At 37.3% G+C, this 19,120-nt stretch overlaps 1 protein-coding gene across 2 annotated transcripts in view; it reads left to right on the top strand.

Moving 5' to 3' along the window:
- LOC124393846 (fibrillin-2-like) overlaps positions 1–19,120 on the top strand; it is a 61,179-nt gene that overhangs the window by 21,912 nt on the left and 20,147 nt on the right. For both annotated transcript variants that reach the window (XR_006927392.1, XM_046861886.1), the window contains exons 10-38: positions 57–353; positions 509–646; positions 1,498–1,617; positions 1,945–2,070; positions 2,785–2,907; positions 3,044–3,166; positions 3,820–3,972; positions 5,025–5,078; positions 5,188–5,313; positions 5,993–6,118; positions 8,321–8,440; positions 8,795–8,932; positions 10,334–10,384; positions 10,586–10,711; positions 11,148–11,375; positions 11,478–11,603; positions 12,085–12,213; positions 12,346–12,471; positions 12,710–12,835; positions 13,807–13,929; positions 14,276–14,401; positions 16,275–16,400; positions 16,581–16,703; positions 16,790–16,912; positions 17,095–17,220; positions 17,654–17,776; positions 17,868–17,990; positions 18,078–18,239; positions 18,341–18,409. Coding sequence is in view for 1 of the 2 variants with exons in the window: in XM_046861886.1 (XP_046717842.1) it covers positions 57–353; positions 509–646; positions 1,498–1,617; positions 1,945–2,070; positions 2,785–2,907; positions 3,044–3,166; positions 3,820–3,972; positions 5,025–5,078; positions 5,188–5,313; positions 5,993–6,118; positions 8,321–8,440; positions 8,795–8,932; positions 10,334–10,384; positions 10,586–10,711; positions 11,148–11,375; positions 11,478–11,603; positions 12,085–12,213; positions 12,346–12,471; positions 12,710–12,835; positions 13,807–13,929; positions 14,276–14,401; positions 16,275–16,400; positions 16,581–16,703; positions 16,790–16,912; positions 17,095–17,220; positions 17,654–17,776; positions 17,868–17,990; positions 18,078–18,239; positions 18,341–18,409 (3,780 nt within the window). In the remaining variant the exon portion in view is untranslated. The remainder of the gene's footprint in view (positions 1–56; positions 354–508; positions 647–1,497; positions 1,618–1,944; positions 2,071–2,784; positions 2,908–3,043; positions 3,167–3,819; positions 3,973–5,024; positions 5,079–5,187; positions 5,314–5,992; positions 6,119–8,320; positions 8,441–8,794; positions 8,933–10,333; positions 10,385–10,585; positions 10,712–11,147; positions 11,376–11,477; positions 11,604–12,084; positions 12,214–12,345; positions 12,472–12,709; positions 12,836–13,806; positions 13,930–14,275; positions 14,402–16,274; positions 16,401–16,580; positions 16,704–16,789; positions 16,913–17,094; positions 17,221–17,653; positions 17,777–17,867; positions 17,991–18,077; positions 18,240–18,340; positions 18,410–19,120) is intronic.

Here is a 19,120-nt window from a genome sequence, read left to right on the forward strand (position 1 = left end):
TGCCAGTGTTTGTGCTACAGTTAATCATTCAGACTGTATCTTTTTGTACCTCTCAGATGAATTCCACAGGTTGTGTTTAGAGGGAGGATATCCAGATGTGGATCCTGGCATTAAAGTGGACAGAGTTCCTCACCAGCCCTTTGGACATGATGGCCAACCACTTTATCCAACAAATGGGAATGGTCCAATATATCCAGAGCTTCCACACATCCCTCATGTCCCTCAAATCCCACAAATCCCTCATGTCCCTCATGTCCCTCAAATTCCTCAAATCCCACAAATCCCTCAAATTCCTTATATTCCTATTAATGGACATGGCAATGGCAATGGACAAAGACCTCAAGGACCTGTTGGTAAGCAAAAGTTCAGGAAAGGAATGTTTTTTATGATAATGTAAAGATATGTTGATTTGTATTAAGGTTAATAAATCTGTATATTAATACATTTTTGTATACCAAGTTAAGACTTTACATGGGCATACGTTTCAGATTGTGTGTTTCTTTTCCAGTTAGTTTAAATCAGACAACAAACAAATGCCTACTGATGCCTAACTTGTGTCTTAATGGCCGATGCATCCCAGTGGGGTTTGGTCACCGCTGTGAATGTAACATTGGTTACAAATTGGACAGTCAAATGGAGTGTTCAGGTAATTACAATTACATTTTAAAAGCTTTCTAGCAGACACTGTTATCTATAAGTGGTGTAACAGTACACAAAATTCACGGTTTGATACCTACCTCAGTTTTTAAGTCATGGTTCGGTTGGATTTCGGTACAGTTGGGGGAAGAAACGCAATATATAGTAGTTCTTTTCCTATTTTTATTAATGCAGTTTATTATTATTATATAAATAAAACAAATATTAACATTTGTGAACAGTTTACATTGCGTCAACGTCAAGAGGTCGTCAAAAAGCAAAATGATTTACCACAACACTGTATTCCACACAGCTTCCGAGTTTGTATAATACGACCACGACATTCATAATCAGGGAAATAGGATTTCTCACAATCTTTTCTTCTGGGGCCATAAATCCTTCTACCAGCCCACAAAAAAACGTGTGAATGACCGGTGACTCAGGCGAAAGATTAGTTTCCATTCCAGGTCACTAAACTCCAGCAATACAACCCTCTCCCCTACGGAACTTCATCAGACCCAATCTTGCTTTATTAAGAGCAAAACTTTGCATAAAAATAGCATGCATAAGAAAAAATGGGACTCCATTTTGCAGAAAACAGGACAAAGGCTAATGTGCACATGTCACAAAGTAATTTCGATTGAAAGCACGGGCACATGCAAACACCTTATCACATTAGATAACGTCTCATGTAAACATCCCACCGAATCTTTAAATCGTAATAATTTTAATCGGATTGACAAAAAAAGCCCACGTAAACATGGCTACTGAGCTATATAAATGACAAAACTCAAGAGCTACATTTGTAGATCAGTGAAATATATCATTCCATCTGTCATGAGTTTTGTGCGTGTTTTATAGATGTAGATGAATGTGCTTCTGGACCGTGTGCAAATGGAGACTGTGTGAACACTGCTGGCTCTTACTACTGCAAGTGTCATACCGGCTTTCACAGGCCTCCAGGCAAGCAAGCCTGCATTGGTGAGTCTTCAATAATGCAGCACACTTACTAGATTTAATTTATTAGGGTGGATTAGTGCATTTTAATATAAACAGTTTAAATAGCACCCATCCGAAAACGAAAGCCTTTAATGACAGGTTACATCACATTGAGATAACTTCAGCTAAGAGATAAATATTTCTAAGGGTTTTTTCTATAGTGCACTTAAATGAACAAAAATTGTTTTATCTATTTGTTTATTTGCTCATAATTACAATAAATGGTAAACCTTGAATTAACTCAAAACTCTTAAGCCAATTTTCTTAGTGCACCTTATTGAAGCTGTGGTGTTGTGTGCTTTCTGACAGACACTGATGAATGCCTGCATAACGGATTGCTTTGTCAGAACGGCCGCTGTCTGAACATGCCAGGTAGCTTTCGATGCATCTGCAACGCAGGCTTCCAGCTAACACCAGATGGCAGAAATTGTATGGGTAAGACATAAACTCTGCAGTGAAATTAAAACTTTCCGATATGTCTTCTTGTTTTTTTTCACTACTGATTCTATCATATGAGGTTGTATCAAAAATGTTTCAAGACTAACAGTGCTAACTGGTGCTATTCCGACCACGAGCATTATTATGTCTGCTATTTCATCATCAACAGCAAGTTAGAACAAAGAGCAAACGTGAAATTCTGTGTGAAACTGGGCAAATTGGACACAGCGACGTTTGACAAGATATACGGCGATGCTGCAACGAGTCTTTCGAGGTGTTTCAGTGGGCAAGTGTGCTTCAAGAGCGGAAGAACATCACTGGAAGATGACAAGAGATCAGACCTTCAACGAGCTCAAACACTGAAAAACCATTCGGCAACTTGTGCATGATGATCGTTGGAGAACAATCCACATGATCTAACTTCCAGACCTAGCGTACTCACCAGATTTGGCTCCTGCGGACTCCGCCCTCTTCCCGAAGATGAAGCGTGTAGATAGCGTGTAGATAAATAAAGGATTTTCTTGTGAACAGAGCTAGTTTTGAAAACAAGCTTTTTGATTCTAATGAGTACCGATATCACCCAGGACTTCATGTGACTGCATTATCTGGTCATCAAAATATAACCTTATGTATCTCAGAAGTTTCAAATTCTTTATAACCTTCATACACTTCAAACACTAAAGAACATTTCTTGTGTGGTTTTTCTTACAGACCATGATGAATGTTCCATAACAAACATGTGCTTGAACGGCATGTGCATCAATGAAGATGGCAGCTTTAAATGTGTCTGCAAACCTGGTTTCACACTCGCCCCTAGCGGGCGCTACTGCACAGGTGTGTTGTCATTTAACTTCCTGGTTTAAATTACTGATCCTCAGGGCACAAAGGTTATAAATGAAAATGATTGCTGAAGTTGTTGATTTGTTTGTTTCTGAGAGTGTTTATAATTTCTCTGTGTTCATTCTACTAGATATTGATGAGTGCTTGAACCCTGGTATCTGCATAAATGGGCGGTGTATAAACACAGATGGGTCTTACAGGTGTGAGTGTTTGGCAGGATTAGCTGTTGGGCCTGATGGTCGCTCATGTGTGGGTAAGGCATCTATCTATCTATCTATCTATCTATCTATCTATCTATCTATCTATCTATCTATCTATCTATCTATCTATCTATCTATCTATCTATCTATCTATCTATCTATCTATCTATCTTTCTTTACCTCTCTCCTAATTTGAAGGCATTCTTGGAATCCTTAATCTCAGGAAAGAAAGTTGTTTACTGCAATATTAACGTGCATATTATACAGTCAACCGCAATTCGCAGTTCGGAACTCACAAATTTTCACTAACAAATTTCATAAAATAACAACACTATTGTATTAAAGTGACATAATGTCTAGATTAATTCACTAAGATACTATAGGGACTGCACGGGTGAGTCCAAAATTCAAGGATTTTCAAAACTCGTCTTAGAACCTAACCGGGGGACCACTGTATTACTATTATATACATTATAGGATTTAATTATTAATTGAATATTATTGCATATATAATGAAAATGTAACTCAACTCACTATAATGCAGAATCAGTGGGATCTTCATTTATCGATGCTTTAGAAAAAAAAAACTGCGACTAAAACAGGGAAATTGGCACAGGTGGAAGTATAGTTTCTTTCCATAATCAGGTTTTCTGTATTGAATATTTTCTACTGTATTGCCTAATTTCTTCCATCTTTTCATATCCAGACACACATATGCGCAGCACCTGCTACGGAGCTATAAAAAAGGGTGTGTGTATTCACCCTTTCCATGGAGCGGTCACCAAATCAGTGTGCTGCTGTGTGAGTTCAGACTACAGCTTTGGGGAGCCTTGCCAGCCGTGCCCTGCCTTGAACTCGGGTACATCTGAAGCTTTTCATTCGAAATAACCCAAAACACTTTGTCAACCTGAAAAACACTCATCCAGTCAAGTAATGCTTTTGGTCTGCTTCTATTTTGTGAGCTCATCCTGCTTAGCCGGAATTAGTAAATTAGCTAAGCTCAAGCCATCTTTAGATCTCTCCAGGGCTGCTCTATAGCTCAGTGACACTGGGAACCAGATCACACAAAGTCATACATGTCTAAATACTGTATGTTTTAAGGTTTAATGATTTTATAATTGTCTGGAAAAAACATCTCTACATCTACTCACCGTCATGATGGGTTTTTTTTATTCCCTAGGACCTGTCTTGATTTTTAGTCTCAGTACACATTTTATATACAATACACATGTTCCTCATATTATTTTTTTTGCTGCTGTCTAGATAGGCAGCTGTTCATGTCTGAGCCTAAATAATGAGGACAGCATTGTGAAGCTCCTTAGTTATGCTTATCGTCTACATAATAAAATGTGCCTTATTCTACGGGTATTGTACTGAAGTATTTCCATTTGCACAGGCTTTAAATTCACTAAATTTTTTATTGCAAAATCAGTCGTTCTTTTTGATTTATGTATGGATAAAAACTGAACTGGTCAAATACGCAACGCTCTGATTTGAACTTGTTTTGATTGCCGCTTGGACGTGTGTACTATCACGACCAAACATTTCACCAGCAAGCAGAACATTTTAAGAGTAATGATGCAAATAAACCTGAAAACTGCTTTCAAATGCTGTTATTTCCTTTGGTTGTAAAGGAAATTGTTTCCTTTCTAGGTTTTGGGCTCATCAAAGTTTGAATAAATGTCAATCAGTGTTTTAATTCATAGTATTTAGTCCTAACTTCAGGTTTTTGTTCTTGTTTGCATAGGGATTTTGCACAGGAGTTTTATGTTAGCTCAGATAGCAAATATTTTTATTCACATCTACTTTGATTCAACCCTCAATTCTAGTGCATCCATTGCTATTTGCAATTTTTTTTTCTCATCTCATTGGATTTGAGGACCAAATAAGATTTTTTTTTCTCTTTTCTAGCGGGATTCAATGCCTTGTGTCCAAGTGGGATCGGATTTTCAGTCGACGGAACAGGTAATCCTCACTGCTGTAATAAATAGAATTGTACAGTATGGATTTGGTCCTGCCAGTTTATTTTCACAGAGTGTGAATGTCTGCTAAATGCTGCTGTTTTCTTTAACAGACATTAATGAGTGTGCACTGGATCCTGATATTTGCTCTAATGGAGTATGTGAGAATCTGAGAGGAAGCTACCGCTGTATCTGCAACTCAGGCTATGAGACTGACCAGAACAACCGTGCCTGTCTTGGTCAGTGGGTTCATCTGTTTATAAATTAGGAAAATTATTTTATCATATTGGAGGTTATTATACAGATATACTTAACTGTTCTACTTATTTCAGCATACTATAACAAATTTCTTCATTCCCTTCCGTCCATCATACATTCATTCTCTCGATATGTGGAATTGTCAGAAATTTCAACTTGAAGCTGTACATAAAATGCCAAAGAATCCATAATACTAGACTGCCATAAAAACACTGCACTACAAATTGTTCTTTGTTGGACTACAAATCATATTTCCAGTATGGAGTGAGTAGCTACAGTGACATTGCGCTAACTCTAGTTTCTTTTTTATACACCTGGCATTGTTGTGTACGTTTAATAATAAATAAAGAACAAAAACAGTGACACTGTGCTCAAAGTGCGAGGCGGAGACTAAACGAATTTGCGGTCCGCTAATTAATACGTTCATAATGGTTTTAACTATGTTTCGAAAGTAAATCGTATTGCATTTGGTCCACGTGTTTTGTAGACTGATTAAATACTTTTCATCTTCTTTCACCTCTCAAATTGAAAGGACATACTTTTGTTCTGTCTTTTATGGTTTTCAAGAGCTTCATTTCCAGCCTATTTTAATCCAGTGCATTTGGATTGTACATTCTGTAGCAGTGTATTGATTTGTTAGAGATATTTTTCTCTTTGCAGATATTGATGAATGCCTGGTGAACAGATTGCTGTGTGATAATGGATTGTGCAGAAATGTTCCAGGTAGCTACACCTGTACATGTCCACTGGGTTATGTCTTCAGACAGGACACAGACACGTGCGAAGGTAAGTTTATGCGGCCATATGCCGACCTTCTTTAGAGGAGGAATGCTAGACAAGGGTCTCAGATTAAACTTATTTTAGTGTCCATCTTACTATTATCAGACTTCTCAATCAGAGTCTAAAATTCCTTTGCTTTGCACTATGTCTACCGGCTGATGGCAGTTGCTTTTGACTTAAAATGGCACTTACTAGGGCTTTACAGTACACATTTATGCAATTACTATCAGTTTAAATTAATTCTAGTTTATTTATAAAACACGTTCAGCAGCAGCAGTGGCAGAAGGTGAGCAGTAGAATGAAGTGAGCTAATAGTTAGTAAGAGTGGTAATTCAGATGTTTTGCAAGTTCAAAGCCCTTTTGGAAGACCCCGTTGAGCTCTTTAGAAGAAAACAATTGATGATTAATTGCTCAGTTGTATAAATGAGATCATTGTACACTGACCAGGCATTACATTACAACATTATAACAATATAACTGATGAAATGAATAACACAGATTATCTCTTTATCATACATTTTGAACATTTTGTCCTCAAAGTTGATGTGATAAAAGCAGGAAAAATGGGCAAGCATAGGGCCAAATTGACAAGCGGCAAATTGTAATGGCTAGTCAGAATCTATCAAGAGTGGTACAAGGATGGAACATTGATGAACCAGCAACAGGGTCATGGAGGGCCACAGACGAGCTACTGTAACTCAGATTGCTAAAGAATTTAATGCTCGATGCTTCAGGACTGTTTTGGCAGCAAAAGGGGTCCACAGTAACAGGCAGGTGGTCATAATGTTATGCCTGATTAGTGGTTATGCCTGTTCGGTGTGCTACCAATGTAAATGTGAGATAAGTCAAAGTAATAGTTGTGTAGGATAAGGCAATTGACAATTGTTTTTACAAAAGTTTTAAAATCTGGCCCTCACAGTTACAAGTTAAATGAAAATTTCACAATTAGTGCATAGCGTGCTCCTTTTGTCCTTGTGATGAAACTCTGAGATTAAGCGTCTCATCTTTTTTTCATTTATTAATGTTTTTCAGTGAAAGCATTAGCATGGCAGATTACAACCCCCCCCCCCCCCCCCGCCTCTTTTCACTACACCCTAATGTATTATTAAGTCAACCTTTCACTCATTCAGTCAGATGCATGTGAATTGGCAGTACAAGTAAGTTTTGGCAGGTATACTGGAGCCACAGGCAGAACAGCTGCATTACATTCGAGACGAGTAAGTGCTTGGTAGCAACAAAAATATGAAACCATGCATAGTTCTAGTGGTTGCTATAGATTACACATTTCTCCGAAACACCCACAGCACTACTTAAAACTTTCCATTAGCCTTCTTTTTATTTGCCAATGAAAACACATTGATTCTTCCTCTGGTTTCTCTGTCACTCTTTTGTAAATTCCTGCCTTACTCCTTTTCTATTTTTATCACAATGTTTCACTCAGCAGCTGTTCACACATGGGGATAATTTTTATCACATAGTTACAAGTGGGTCAGAAAACCTTTTGAATCACAAAGACAGTTCTTTATGAGTCATGTGCATTTGAGTCAGTCACTGTATGATTCATCTGTGTTTCACTATTTCCTCGGTATTTACCGTAAATCTAATCCAAATTAGTGAATTTACATATTGTTTGGGTTCTGTTTGCTTTGTTCATTTTCTTGTACTGAGAGCAAGAGAGAGAGAGAGAGAGAGAGAGAGAGAGAGAGAGAGTGTGAGAGAGAGAGAAGAAGAAGAAGAAGAAGAAAATAACTCCAGATAAAAAATACTGTGACATTCTCCAGATAATGAAGCTGTCTTTTTCTTTCTGCACTGGAATGACATCCCCCTTTCCAGAACTCATTTTAGTGAGGCACTGTGAATGGTTTTAATGCCTTTTCTACTATTTTGTGTAAAACCAGTGGCTGATGAAGTACACAAACCATGTACTCGAGTTAAAGTAGAGATACAGTAGATAAACTATGACTCCAGTACAAGTAAAAGTGCTCCATTTAAACTTGAGTAAGAGTCCAAAAGTAGCTGCCTTCAAATGTACTAAAGTATGCGTTCCCAAAAAAAAGTTCTTGGTGAGTGTATAACTCAGTAGTACTAGATTATTTAACATAAAAAAAACCTCTGTATAACACCTGTATAACCTCCATAATACCTCATGGATAAAATAACCTAGTCGAAGAGCTAATGTCTGTGTATCTTTTTCCATTTTCGTTTCAGATGTGAATGAATGCGAGAGCAGTCCATGTATTAATGGAGCATGTAAGAACAATGCAGGCTCTTTCTCGTGCGTATGCTCTCCCGGCAGCGTGATCGATCGGACCGGCCTAATTTGCATCGGTAATTGTTTACAGGTGTACAGCCAGACAACCATAGTTATTGCATGTAGAACTTTTTGTAGCCATGACTGCAATTATTCAAAAATGTTGTCTAATGATTTTTCACAACCATTAAATTCTGGACAATTATTCAGTTCTGCAACTTATTTATTAAATATTATTGTTATAATAGAAAGTTTTGTAGTTACAGATTATCCAACAGGTCCTGGTTAATACTAATATTTGATTTAAATTGAATAATTGATGATTGTATTCCTATAATAGAATTATTATTATAAGTAGTATTATTATATTATGTAATAGATAATTTGGTAAATATATATTTAGCAAGGCAATGAGTGTTTCTACTTGACAGACTCTTTGAAGGCAACATGCTGGATGAACATCCAAGAAGGCCGCTGTGAGATGAATATAAATGGCGCCACATTGAGGTCTGAGTGCTGTGCAACTCTGGGAGCTGCATGGGGAAGTCCCTGTGAGCCCTGTGAGAGGGGTAGGTCACCCGCTGTGACAGTATCGATAAATACATCTATTTGCACTTCACAATGTTTTGGTGTAATTTATGGATTATCAAAAAAATTGAGCATGAATGCAAACTGACAGGTCCTTGGCCTGGATTTATTCAGTAATGCTGGCACCGCTGTTTGTAACTGAAATGGTTGCAGGCACTGACTGCTCATTTTTTCTTCTTGTGTGGCCTGATGTTGGTCAGTTTTTCCAAAATTCTAATTGTGTATCCCTTCTTCTTTAAAAGTATTTTGAATTCTCATCATCCACTATCCACAGTGTGTTTCTGTTGCTTTGACATTTTTGACAGCACAGTCATGGTCAAACATACCGGAACTACATTCTTGGCTATAGCAGTTAAAAAAACAATGTAATTGCTATCAAGACATTTCCAATCTTTGTGCCCATTAGCATATATGAGGTCGTATCAAAAAGTTTCGAGCCTAGTTTTGTAACACGCCAATAGATGGCAGCACAAGGCTGCACGCACAGTCACAGGGAGCACCAAATATCATAAGTCAGTGTGCCAAAAGACATCGTCCAGTGTACATCGGGAGCTGTGCAACTGGTGCTAATCTGATAACATGCGTTACCACGTCTGTGATTTCATCATGGACAGCAAGTTAGAACAGAAAGAACAAACATGAAATTCTCTATGAAGCAAGGCAAAAACACCTTTGACATGATTTGACAAGTTTACGGCAATGCTGCAATGCGTCATTCAAGGTGTTTTGAGTGTCACGGGCGCGGAAGAACATCTCTGGACGGCGAGGGGAGATCAGAAAGACCTTCAAAGAGTTTACCCCCGAAAACGTTGAAAGCATCCGCCAACTTGTGCATGATGATTGTCAGAGAACAATCCACAATTTGCCAAGTTCGTCCCCAGGCTGTTGACCCAGGAGCAGAAGGAACACCACGTCCAAGTCTGCCAAAAACTCCATCAGCGTGCCGTGGATGACCCGTCCTTTATGTCGAGGATCATTACAGGTGACGAAACTTGGGTGTACGGGTATCCTTAATCAAAGCAACAGTCTTCACAGTGGAAGAGCTTATCACCTCTATGACAGAAAAAGATTTGCGAGGCAGGTCCGCAGCACAACCAAGTGCATGCTTATCATCTTTTTCGACATTGTGCATCGAGAACTCATCCCCAGCCGCCAGAGATACAATAGTGAGTGCAACTGCCAGGTTTTAAGGCGTCTGATGGAGGACATTCGGCACATGACTCACAACTTTTTGATACCACCTTGAATATAATGATTATAAAGAATATCAAAAGACATGAATCTTGTATTAGCTCACTTGTTGAATAGAACATAAATAGTTATACTAGTTGTGTAGATTGTCTTTTATTTAATGATGTCTTTCTAACAATCTACATTCCTAGATCTCGTTTGTCAAAGAGGCTTCACACGACCAAGTGGGACCATTTGTGAAGGTAAAGTAAAAGCACAAAATTAGTTTTGTTTTTTGTAAAAAAAATTGAACTTTTATACATATTAAATAATACTATTAATTATTTAGTAGTAATAATAATATTTTTTCATTTAACGGGAAGAGTTACACAATAGACTGTTTCTCAGGTAACTATGATTAAGTTTAGCAAAATTCCAAAACGAATTGAATTTCTCTCCCTTAGATGTCAATGAATGTGAAGTGTTTCCTGGCGTGTGTCTGAATGGACGATGCGTGAACACACAAGGCTCTTTTAAGTGCCAGTGTCCTGAAGGACTGACGCTGGATGGCTCCGGGCGTCTCTGTATTGGTGAGCCAGATTCACTTATAGACTTTGAGATAATAGGGTTGTTGAAATAAGAAAACATTACATTAAACCAATATAGAAAGAAGATCCGATTAGAGTTTTGTTATTGCTCACTTTCCTTACATAAATAAGTATATAACCTGAATATGCTAACACCCTTGATAGGTAAGTAGGGCACGATAATAGTTCATGTGGTTGGTAATCAGTTACTGGATGTTGAGATGTTTTTGCTTTATATTTTCAGAACTACAGAATATAGAGGAGCAAATCATTATATTCAGAGTTGTATATAATCAGTATTCCATTCTGCAATTATTTTTCCTAATTATTTCTTTATTGAGTGATTTATTTATTTGTTAGTCTGCTTTTGTTTGTTCAATAATTTAATCGACTACATGTATTTGTTAAAGGAGCGAGTCTTAATATATTTTTCACACAGACATTCGCTCTGAGCTTTGCTATCTGACCTATGACGAGGACATGTGTGGTCAGCCAGTGCCTGGAAGATTCAGGATAGATGTATGCTGCTGCACAGTTGGAGCTGCCTGGGGGAAGGAGTGTGAGGCATGTCCTGAGCCTGGTACACGCGAGTATGAAATGCTGTGTCCGAGAGGACCTGGCTTTGCAAACCGTGGGGACATAATTACAGGCAGACCGATGTATAAAGGTAAAAAAAATGACCCAAGGAATATCCCTGTGGAGAAGTATCAAATATATTTTTTGTGCCAATTTGGTTGTTATACCTTGTTCAAAATTTCATCTTTGGCAGACATTAACGAGTGTAAAGTGTTTCCCAGTATGTGTACATACGGAATATGCCGGAACACAATTGGGAGCTTCAGATGTCGCTGCAATAGCGGGTTTACTCTGGATATGGATGGACGTAACTGCACAGGTACTTGGTGGAAGTAAAAAATAGATTTGATACCTGACACATTTAATGAGCAAAAATGAATTATATAAAGACGTAATTAAAACGTATTTCTTTTATTTTCCAAAGTGTTGCTTTTTCTTGTAATTGTACCAAATTCACAATTTGTTAGTGGTATATAAACATATATGAGCATATATGCATGTACCTCATTAATACTTATATAATATTAAATGATTTATCTTAATTATTTGTATATTTTTTATAATATTTCAAAATTAAAGTATTTATTATATATTAAAAAAAGGATAGAATGGATGAAAAGGATTTTACTTATACCATATCCCAGGGATGTCAATTTTTTTTTACATTTTAAGAGAAATAATGCCAGTTATTAAATGTGTAAATGTGTTGTTTATACTGATGTTCATGTTGTTTAAGTTCAAGCACTGTTTCCATGGTTGGCTAATGTGTGTGTGCTTGTGATTTGTGTGTGTGAGAATAGACATTGAGGAGTGTCAGATCTCCCCTGACCTGTGTGAACATGGGACGTGTGTGAATACTCCAGGCAGTTTTGATTGTGACTGCTCGCCAGGTTATGAGAGCGGCTTCATGATGATGAAGAACTGTATGGGTGAGCACCACAGTTGTCCTTACACTCACTGAAGAAGTAAATGGTTTCCATGTGTGGGTTAATATTATGCAGTAGGCTGGGGCTTAACAGAAGTATATCACCTTTATAGCAAGTTTTGCTGTGTTTCTGCAGATATTGACGAGTGTGAACGGAATCCTGCACTGTGTCGTGGAGGCTCCTGTGTGAACACAGATGGTAGTTACCAATGTGTGTGTTTACCTGGCTATCAGTTATCTGAGGATGGGGAGGCTTGCGAAGGTATGAAGTCAGCTGCAGTCTAATAACTATAATCTATAATTAAAAGAGAAAGGTTATTAAAAAAGTGTCATATATATATATATACATATATGTATATATATATAAGACGTTTTTTTAATAACCTTTCGTGTGTGTGTGTGAATATATATATACATATATAAAGTTTAACTGTGCCTACTTTGCTTAAACTGTGTACAGTAGATGATTTGTTTCTCTGTGTGGTGCATTTATGTTCCAGATGTTAATGAGTGTGAACTAAGTGCTACTCTGTGCCCCAATGGGGAGTGTGTAAATGTGGCTGGCACTTACCATTGCTCTTGCTTTTCCGGATACCAGTCAGTCCCAGACAGAAAAGGGTGCACAGGTAAGGTTTCTACACTGAAGCAAAAAGCAAATAAAGTATTAACATTCTGATGTGTGGGAGGAAGTAATGCTTCGGTATCAAATTTTACAGTTTCTCAGAATATTTTTATGATATCGTATATTTGTGTAGTTCATAAGATATTCAAAGTGTTCACATTTACTTTAAGGAACATTATTCTGAAACTGTTTGACAATTTGTAGAAGCAGTATTTTTACAGATTGGTAAAACTCTGCCTCTCTAAGATACTGTTTGTATGCACATCCATGTTACTGACCTGTTGCTAATTAAACTAGTTAGTTGCATATTCTAACTGCAAAAATTAACTTAATTTTCCAGACCTTTGTTGCCCCTACCCCAACATTTTTGAGACATGTTGCAAACATCAAATTTAAATTGACATTTATTTTTTGTATTTAAATTCTACATTATATCAGTAAGGTAATGTTCTGTTTTGAATAAAAATATGGTTTATTAGATTTACAAAGCTTTGCATTTTATTTTTATTGACATTTTATACAGTGTCCCAACTTTTTTGGATTTGGGGTTGTACATATACAATATGTAATTCTTTACTTTGATCATTTATAACATTAATAAAAAAACATTTTACTCGGTTTTTATAGTGTAGAAGTCATTAAATAAACACCCTTGATAAAAAATTGTTTAAATACATTAAGACATTTGTACAGCACTGTATATCCATGTTGGGAATGCAATCTATTTTTGTCACCTGAATTGGCAAAATCATTTAGGTTTTGTGAAAGTGTGAATAATCCTAAATTCAGTACCTCACAAAATAGCTGTGGTATATTAACTTATATATGAATGTATATTTTTATGAATTATTATGTAAATTATTATGTAGATTTTTTTGTCTTATATGGACTCATACACCAATTAATGAATTGCATACAATTGTTTTACTGGCAGGTGCTGTATGTGACTGTTTTCTCTCCTGATTTGCGTTTCAGATATAGATGAGTGCACTATTGAGAATGGAGGCTGTGATTTTCACTGCACTAACTCAGAGGGCAGCTATACATGTGCCTGTGTTCAGGGGTATGCCTTAATGCCTGATCAGAGAACCTGCACAGGTAAAAAAGAGAATCACATGGAGAAAGCAATGACACAGGACAGTTCTAATGTGCTGTAAAAATCAGTCTTTTTAAACTGTGTAAAAGTGAAATCTGATGTACTACAGCAGAGAAATTGCATATGTATATTTAGGAATCACCATCGCTCTGAAATCACTCCGCTAAACCTGCTGTTTTAGTAATCCAGCATGAAATATAGGGGGTAATAACTGGCAGGGTTCAAAGCATGAGTCATAGTAGGGGAATGTAAAGGGTAATATAGGTGCATTCATAAATGCAGTCAGTCTTAGTGGAAAGGTAAAGAGCCAGTTACCAGCTGTTGCTTTTTTTCTGTGTCTTCCTCCAGATGTGGATGAATGTGAAGAAGAGCCTGATATATGTGATGGTGGTCAGTGCACTAATGTACCCGGAGAGTACCACTGTGATTGCTTTGAAGGATACATGTCTTCATTAATCACAAAAACTTGTATAGGTAGGTAGATATGCAGATGTCTTTATTTATTTCATTCATATGTACACTATATTGCCTAAAGACACCTGGTCATAATTATGTGCTTTTTGAGCACCGCGTTCCACATTTAGTCCACTAGATTTTGAAGTGTGCTTGTGGACTTGTGGATTTGTGTTTGTCAGCCACAAAGGTGTTCGTGTGGTTGTCATAAGTTAACCTAATCGCAACTTAAACACACATTTTGAAAACCAAACAGAACTTTTGCTGTTTCCTCATGGACGGTTAATAAAGTGATACAGGAGAAACTGCACTATTCTAGGTTTCATACAGATTACATAATCAAAGAATATTTGTTTTTGATGTGAATTGGTTTATATTAGAAATATTTTAAGCTTTTTATGTATATATGTGTGTGTGTGTGTGTGTGTGTGTGTGTGTGTGTGTGTGTGTGTATATGTTTGTGAGGCAAGTATTTACTTACATTCAGGTTGTTTTATTTATGTGTCTCTGAAGAGAGATACCAGAGACGGCAGAGAGCGCCCCCTGTTTTCTTTATTGTACAAAAGCACAGAGTTACTATGAGTGTATACAAAATAATGTAGACCTTTAACTGATTCTAATGATGTATTGCTCTTATCTGTACAATCAAAAAAGATAGAGTAATTTAAATTAGTTTCAATGTGAGGAAAAAAGTCACGGCTTTTGTTGTGTTGTCTTGGTTGTGTGCTTAGGGTTGTTGTCGTGTAAAAAGGTGAACCTTCAGCCAGACTGAAATCCTGAGAATTTTGAAACAGGTTTTTATTGAGGATATCTCTGTAATTTGCTCTATTCAGCTTTTCTCAGCCCAACCAGTTGGCCAGTCCCTGCTGCTGAAAAAACACCCCCACAGCATGATGCTGGCAGGTGATGAGCGGTGCATGATTTCCTCCAGACATAATGTTTAGAATTGCAGCCAAACAGTTCAATCGTGATGCCTGTTGGCAAACTCGAAGCGGTCTTCCATTCCATCTTCCATCAGTTTTCCACTGAGGCGAGGATTCTGTCTAATCAATTTGGCCTCTCTATAAGGCTGTACTCTCCCATTTGCAGTTTGGACGAGCGACTCTTAGAAGAGTCCTGGTTGTACTTCTTTCATTCGAGAATTATGAAGGCCACTGTGCTCGTGGGAATCTCAGTGCAGCAGGATATTTTTGTAGCCTCACAACAAACATGTCTCTGAGCTTGCAGGTAGTTCCTTTGACCTCATGGTTTGTTGTGCTGTGAAGCCTTCTGTAGAGAGGAGTTTGCCTTTCCAAATCATGTCCAATCAACAAACTTTTCCACAGGTGGGCCCTAATCAAGGTATAGAAACATTGCAGCAATGATCAAGAGAATTGGTAGGCACCTGAGCTTTGAAGAGTTGATACTATAGAATATAGATGGATGGATGGATGGATGGATGGATGGATGGATGGATGGATGGATGGATGGATGGATGGATGGATGGATGGATAGATAGATAGATAGATAGATAGATAGATAGATAGATAGATAGATAGATAGATAGATAGATAGATAGATAGATAGATAGATAGATAGATTTGTCATCTGGTACTTTTATTTCTTCCTGATTACAAAATACATTAAGGTCTTCTAGCTATTACCCATACATATTACAAATTAAAATTATTTTCATATGCTGTAAATGTTTTGAACTTTGCGTTCTAGTGCCATTTACGCTACATTCCTGCGTTACGTACTTTCAACAATTTCATCTGTCGACAATAATCTGGATGTTGCGTTAGGTCTTTTTGACCATCTGTCAACCATATTTAGCCAGGGTTCTATTTTTCTGCTAAGTGTCTTGACATGATGCTTAAAGGAGGATCACTGCATGCTTGTGTGATATCTCCAGATGTGAACGAGTGCGAGCTCAATGCCAACATCTGCATGTTTGGAGAGTGTGAGAACACCAAGGGCTCATTTATCTGCCATTGTGAGGTTGGCTACTCTGTGAAGAAGGGTTTGTCAGGCTGCACAGGTGAGATGGCTCTGTTAGAAAAATAATAATGTTTTTATTATTATTATTATTATTAATGCATTAATTAATTATTAACAACTTGTTGTGTCGCAATTCTGTTTTATTATCTTACTTTGTGATAGTTTACATGTAATATGTAAATGCAGAAGAAAACACTAAAAACAATTATTCTTTTATTAGACGTTGATGAATGTAAGATCAATGCCCATGACTGTGCCATACATGCCACCTGTGTCAACACCGCTGGAAGCTTCCAGTGCTCATGTAATGAGGGTTGGGTGGGCGATGGGGTAAAATGTGTTGGTAAGTATCATAACTATTATAGAAGGTATAAAGAGGAAGAATGGTTGAAATGACAATAAAAGCTTCTTGACTTGACTTGATTTCAGATGTGGATGAATGCACCAATCAGACCCACAAGTGCAGTCCTGATGCTAACTGTATGAACACACCTGGCTCATACCACTGTGCCTGTTCAGAGGGTTTTAAAGGAGATGGTTTAAGATGTTTAGGTAAGGGTTAAAAAAAAACAGAGTATTTTAAAACTGTAACATACCAGATACCTACAATTCTATCATATATTATAATTATAATGATGTTAATTATATTATAATTAACATAATTATGTTGCACTATAATTATAAGATTATAGTCAGGCCTGATGCCACTATGGGTTTTCTGTAACGTTATGCAGACATAGACGAGTGCACTGAGAATGCTGATGTATGTGAAAATGGCCAGTGTCTAAACATCCCTGGAGACTATCGCTGTGACTGTGAGATGGGCTTTGCTGCAACCCCTGACAGCAGAGCTTGCCAAGGTTGTGCATTCTACACACACATGGCAGATTTGGGACATTATTCTGGTGTTTACTGTCTCTGTTCTAGAATGTAGATATAACTGACTTGTGTACAAAATGCTTGTGAGCTAGAAGGTCTCTGCTCAAATTTTGCATGAAATCATATATAAATATATAATAATATAAATAAATATATATAAACTCTTATGCCGAATACACAGAGAAGTTAAGTACGCATTAGTAGGAAAGAATTTGTTATGTCAAGATCACGAGAAAACAAGTAAGAAAAAAAAACGCATGGCCTCTTCGGACTTCCGTTTTATAAAACTAATGAACAGGTAGCTGGATGTATTACAAACACAAAGTAAAGTATATTATAACCCTTCCATGACTTTCACAATTACTAAGAGCATTAGTACGAATGTAGATGGAGCTCCTATATCCTGTTTTGCAGATATCGATGAATGTGCCTTTCAGCAGCTCTGTGTGTTTGGTACATGTAAAAACCTCCCGGGCATGTTCCGCTGCATCTGTGAAGAAGGCTACGAGTTAGACCGATCCGGGGGCAACTGCACAGGTACGTCCTACTTACACACCCAAATTTCATGATAAATGTCTTCTCCATTTCAGATTTGGCCTGTGATCTCTAATTTTGTGTTTCTGTACAGATGTTGATGAGTGCTTGGACCCTATCAACTGTGTGAATGGCTACTGTGTGAACACACCAGGATCTTATGAATGTAACTGCCCTACAGACTATGAACTTAACCCAACTGGGGTCGGCTGTGTGGGTTCGTACTGCATATCTATTGCTAGATAAACTTTAGATTCTTGTGCTGTAATGTTAATATCTTTTTCATATTGTCTTCCGCTGTTAGACCCACGTGTAGGGACCTGCTTCCTCGATGTGCTGAACCGTGGGCGCGCTGGCCTGGCTTGTAGTGTGGAGGTGGGCATTGGTGTTAGTCGCTCAGCCTGCTGCTGCTCCCTGGGCAGAGCCTGGGGAAACCCCTGTGAATTCTGCCCCCCTGCTAACTCCTGTGAGTACTCAATCCGATATGATGTAGATTTCCTTATATGTGTATTAAGGATATTAATGAAATGTGACACCTTATTTATGCACCGTGCTCTGTGTTTTTAGCGGACTATAACACCCTGTGTCCAGGAGGAGAGGGATTCAGGCCCAACCTAGTGACGATTATACTGGAGGGTAATTTTAAAATGAACACAAGCACTACAGTATATATTATAATTTTTGACAACGATATGATTTCTTTAGATAGTTAATCACCTACTTAAATATAAGCTCAATCTACCATGGTTTTAATTAAACTCTCATTAATATATCTTGTTACAGTGATGTTTCACATTTATTGGATTAGTTGCTTAAAATGTTTTTTGCTTAAAAAGTACTATTACAACTAACACAACTACAATCATTACTATTACTTCTTTTACCACCACTACTACGTTTACTACTACTACTACTACTACTACTAATATTATACTACTACTTCAACTACTACGATCACTACTACCACTTATTTTACTACTATTACTACTACTATTACTAGTTTTACTATTACTATTACTACTACTACTCCTCTTACTACCACTTTTACATGCTAATAGTTCTGCTATTACTTTTACTACTACTACTACTACTACTCCTGCTACTACTATTACTACTACTGCTACTACTGTTAATACTATTACTACTATTACTTATAGTACTGCTTTTACTTTTACTACTACTACTACTACTACTACTACTACTACTACTACGCCTTCTACTACTACTCCTGCTACTACTATTACTATTACTACTACTACTAGTATTATTATTACTACTACTATTTCTACTTCTACTATTACTACTACTGCTACTACTATTACTTATAGTACTGCTATTACTTTTACT

This window comes from Silurus meridionalis, chromosome 11 (genome assembly GCF_014805685.1).
Source record: "Silurus meridionalis isolate SWU-2019-XX chromosome 11, ASM1480568v1, whole genome shotgun sequence".
Lineage (NCBI taxonomy): Eukaryota > Metazoa > Chordata > Actinopteri > Siluriformes > Siluridae > Silurus > Silurus meridionalis.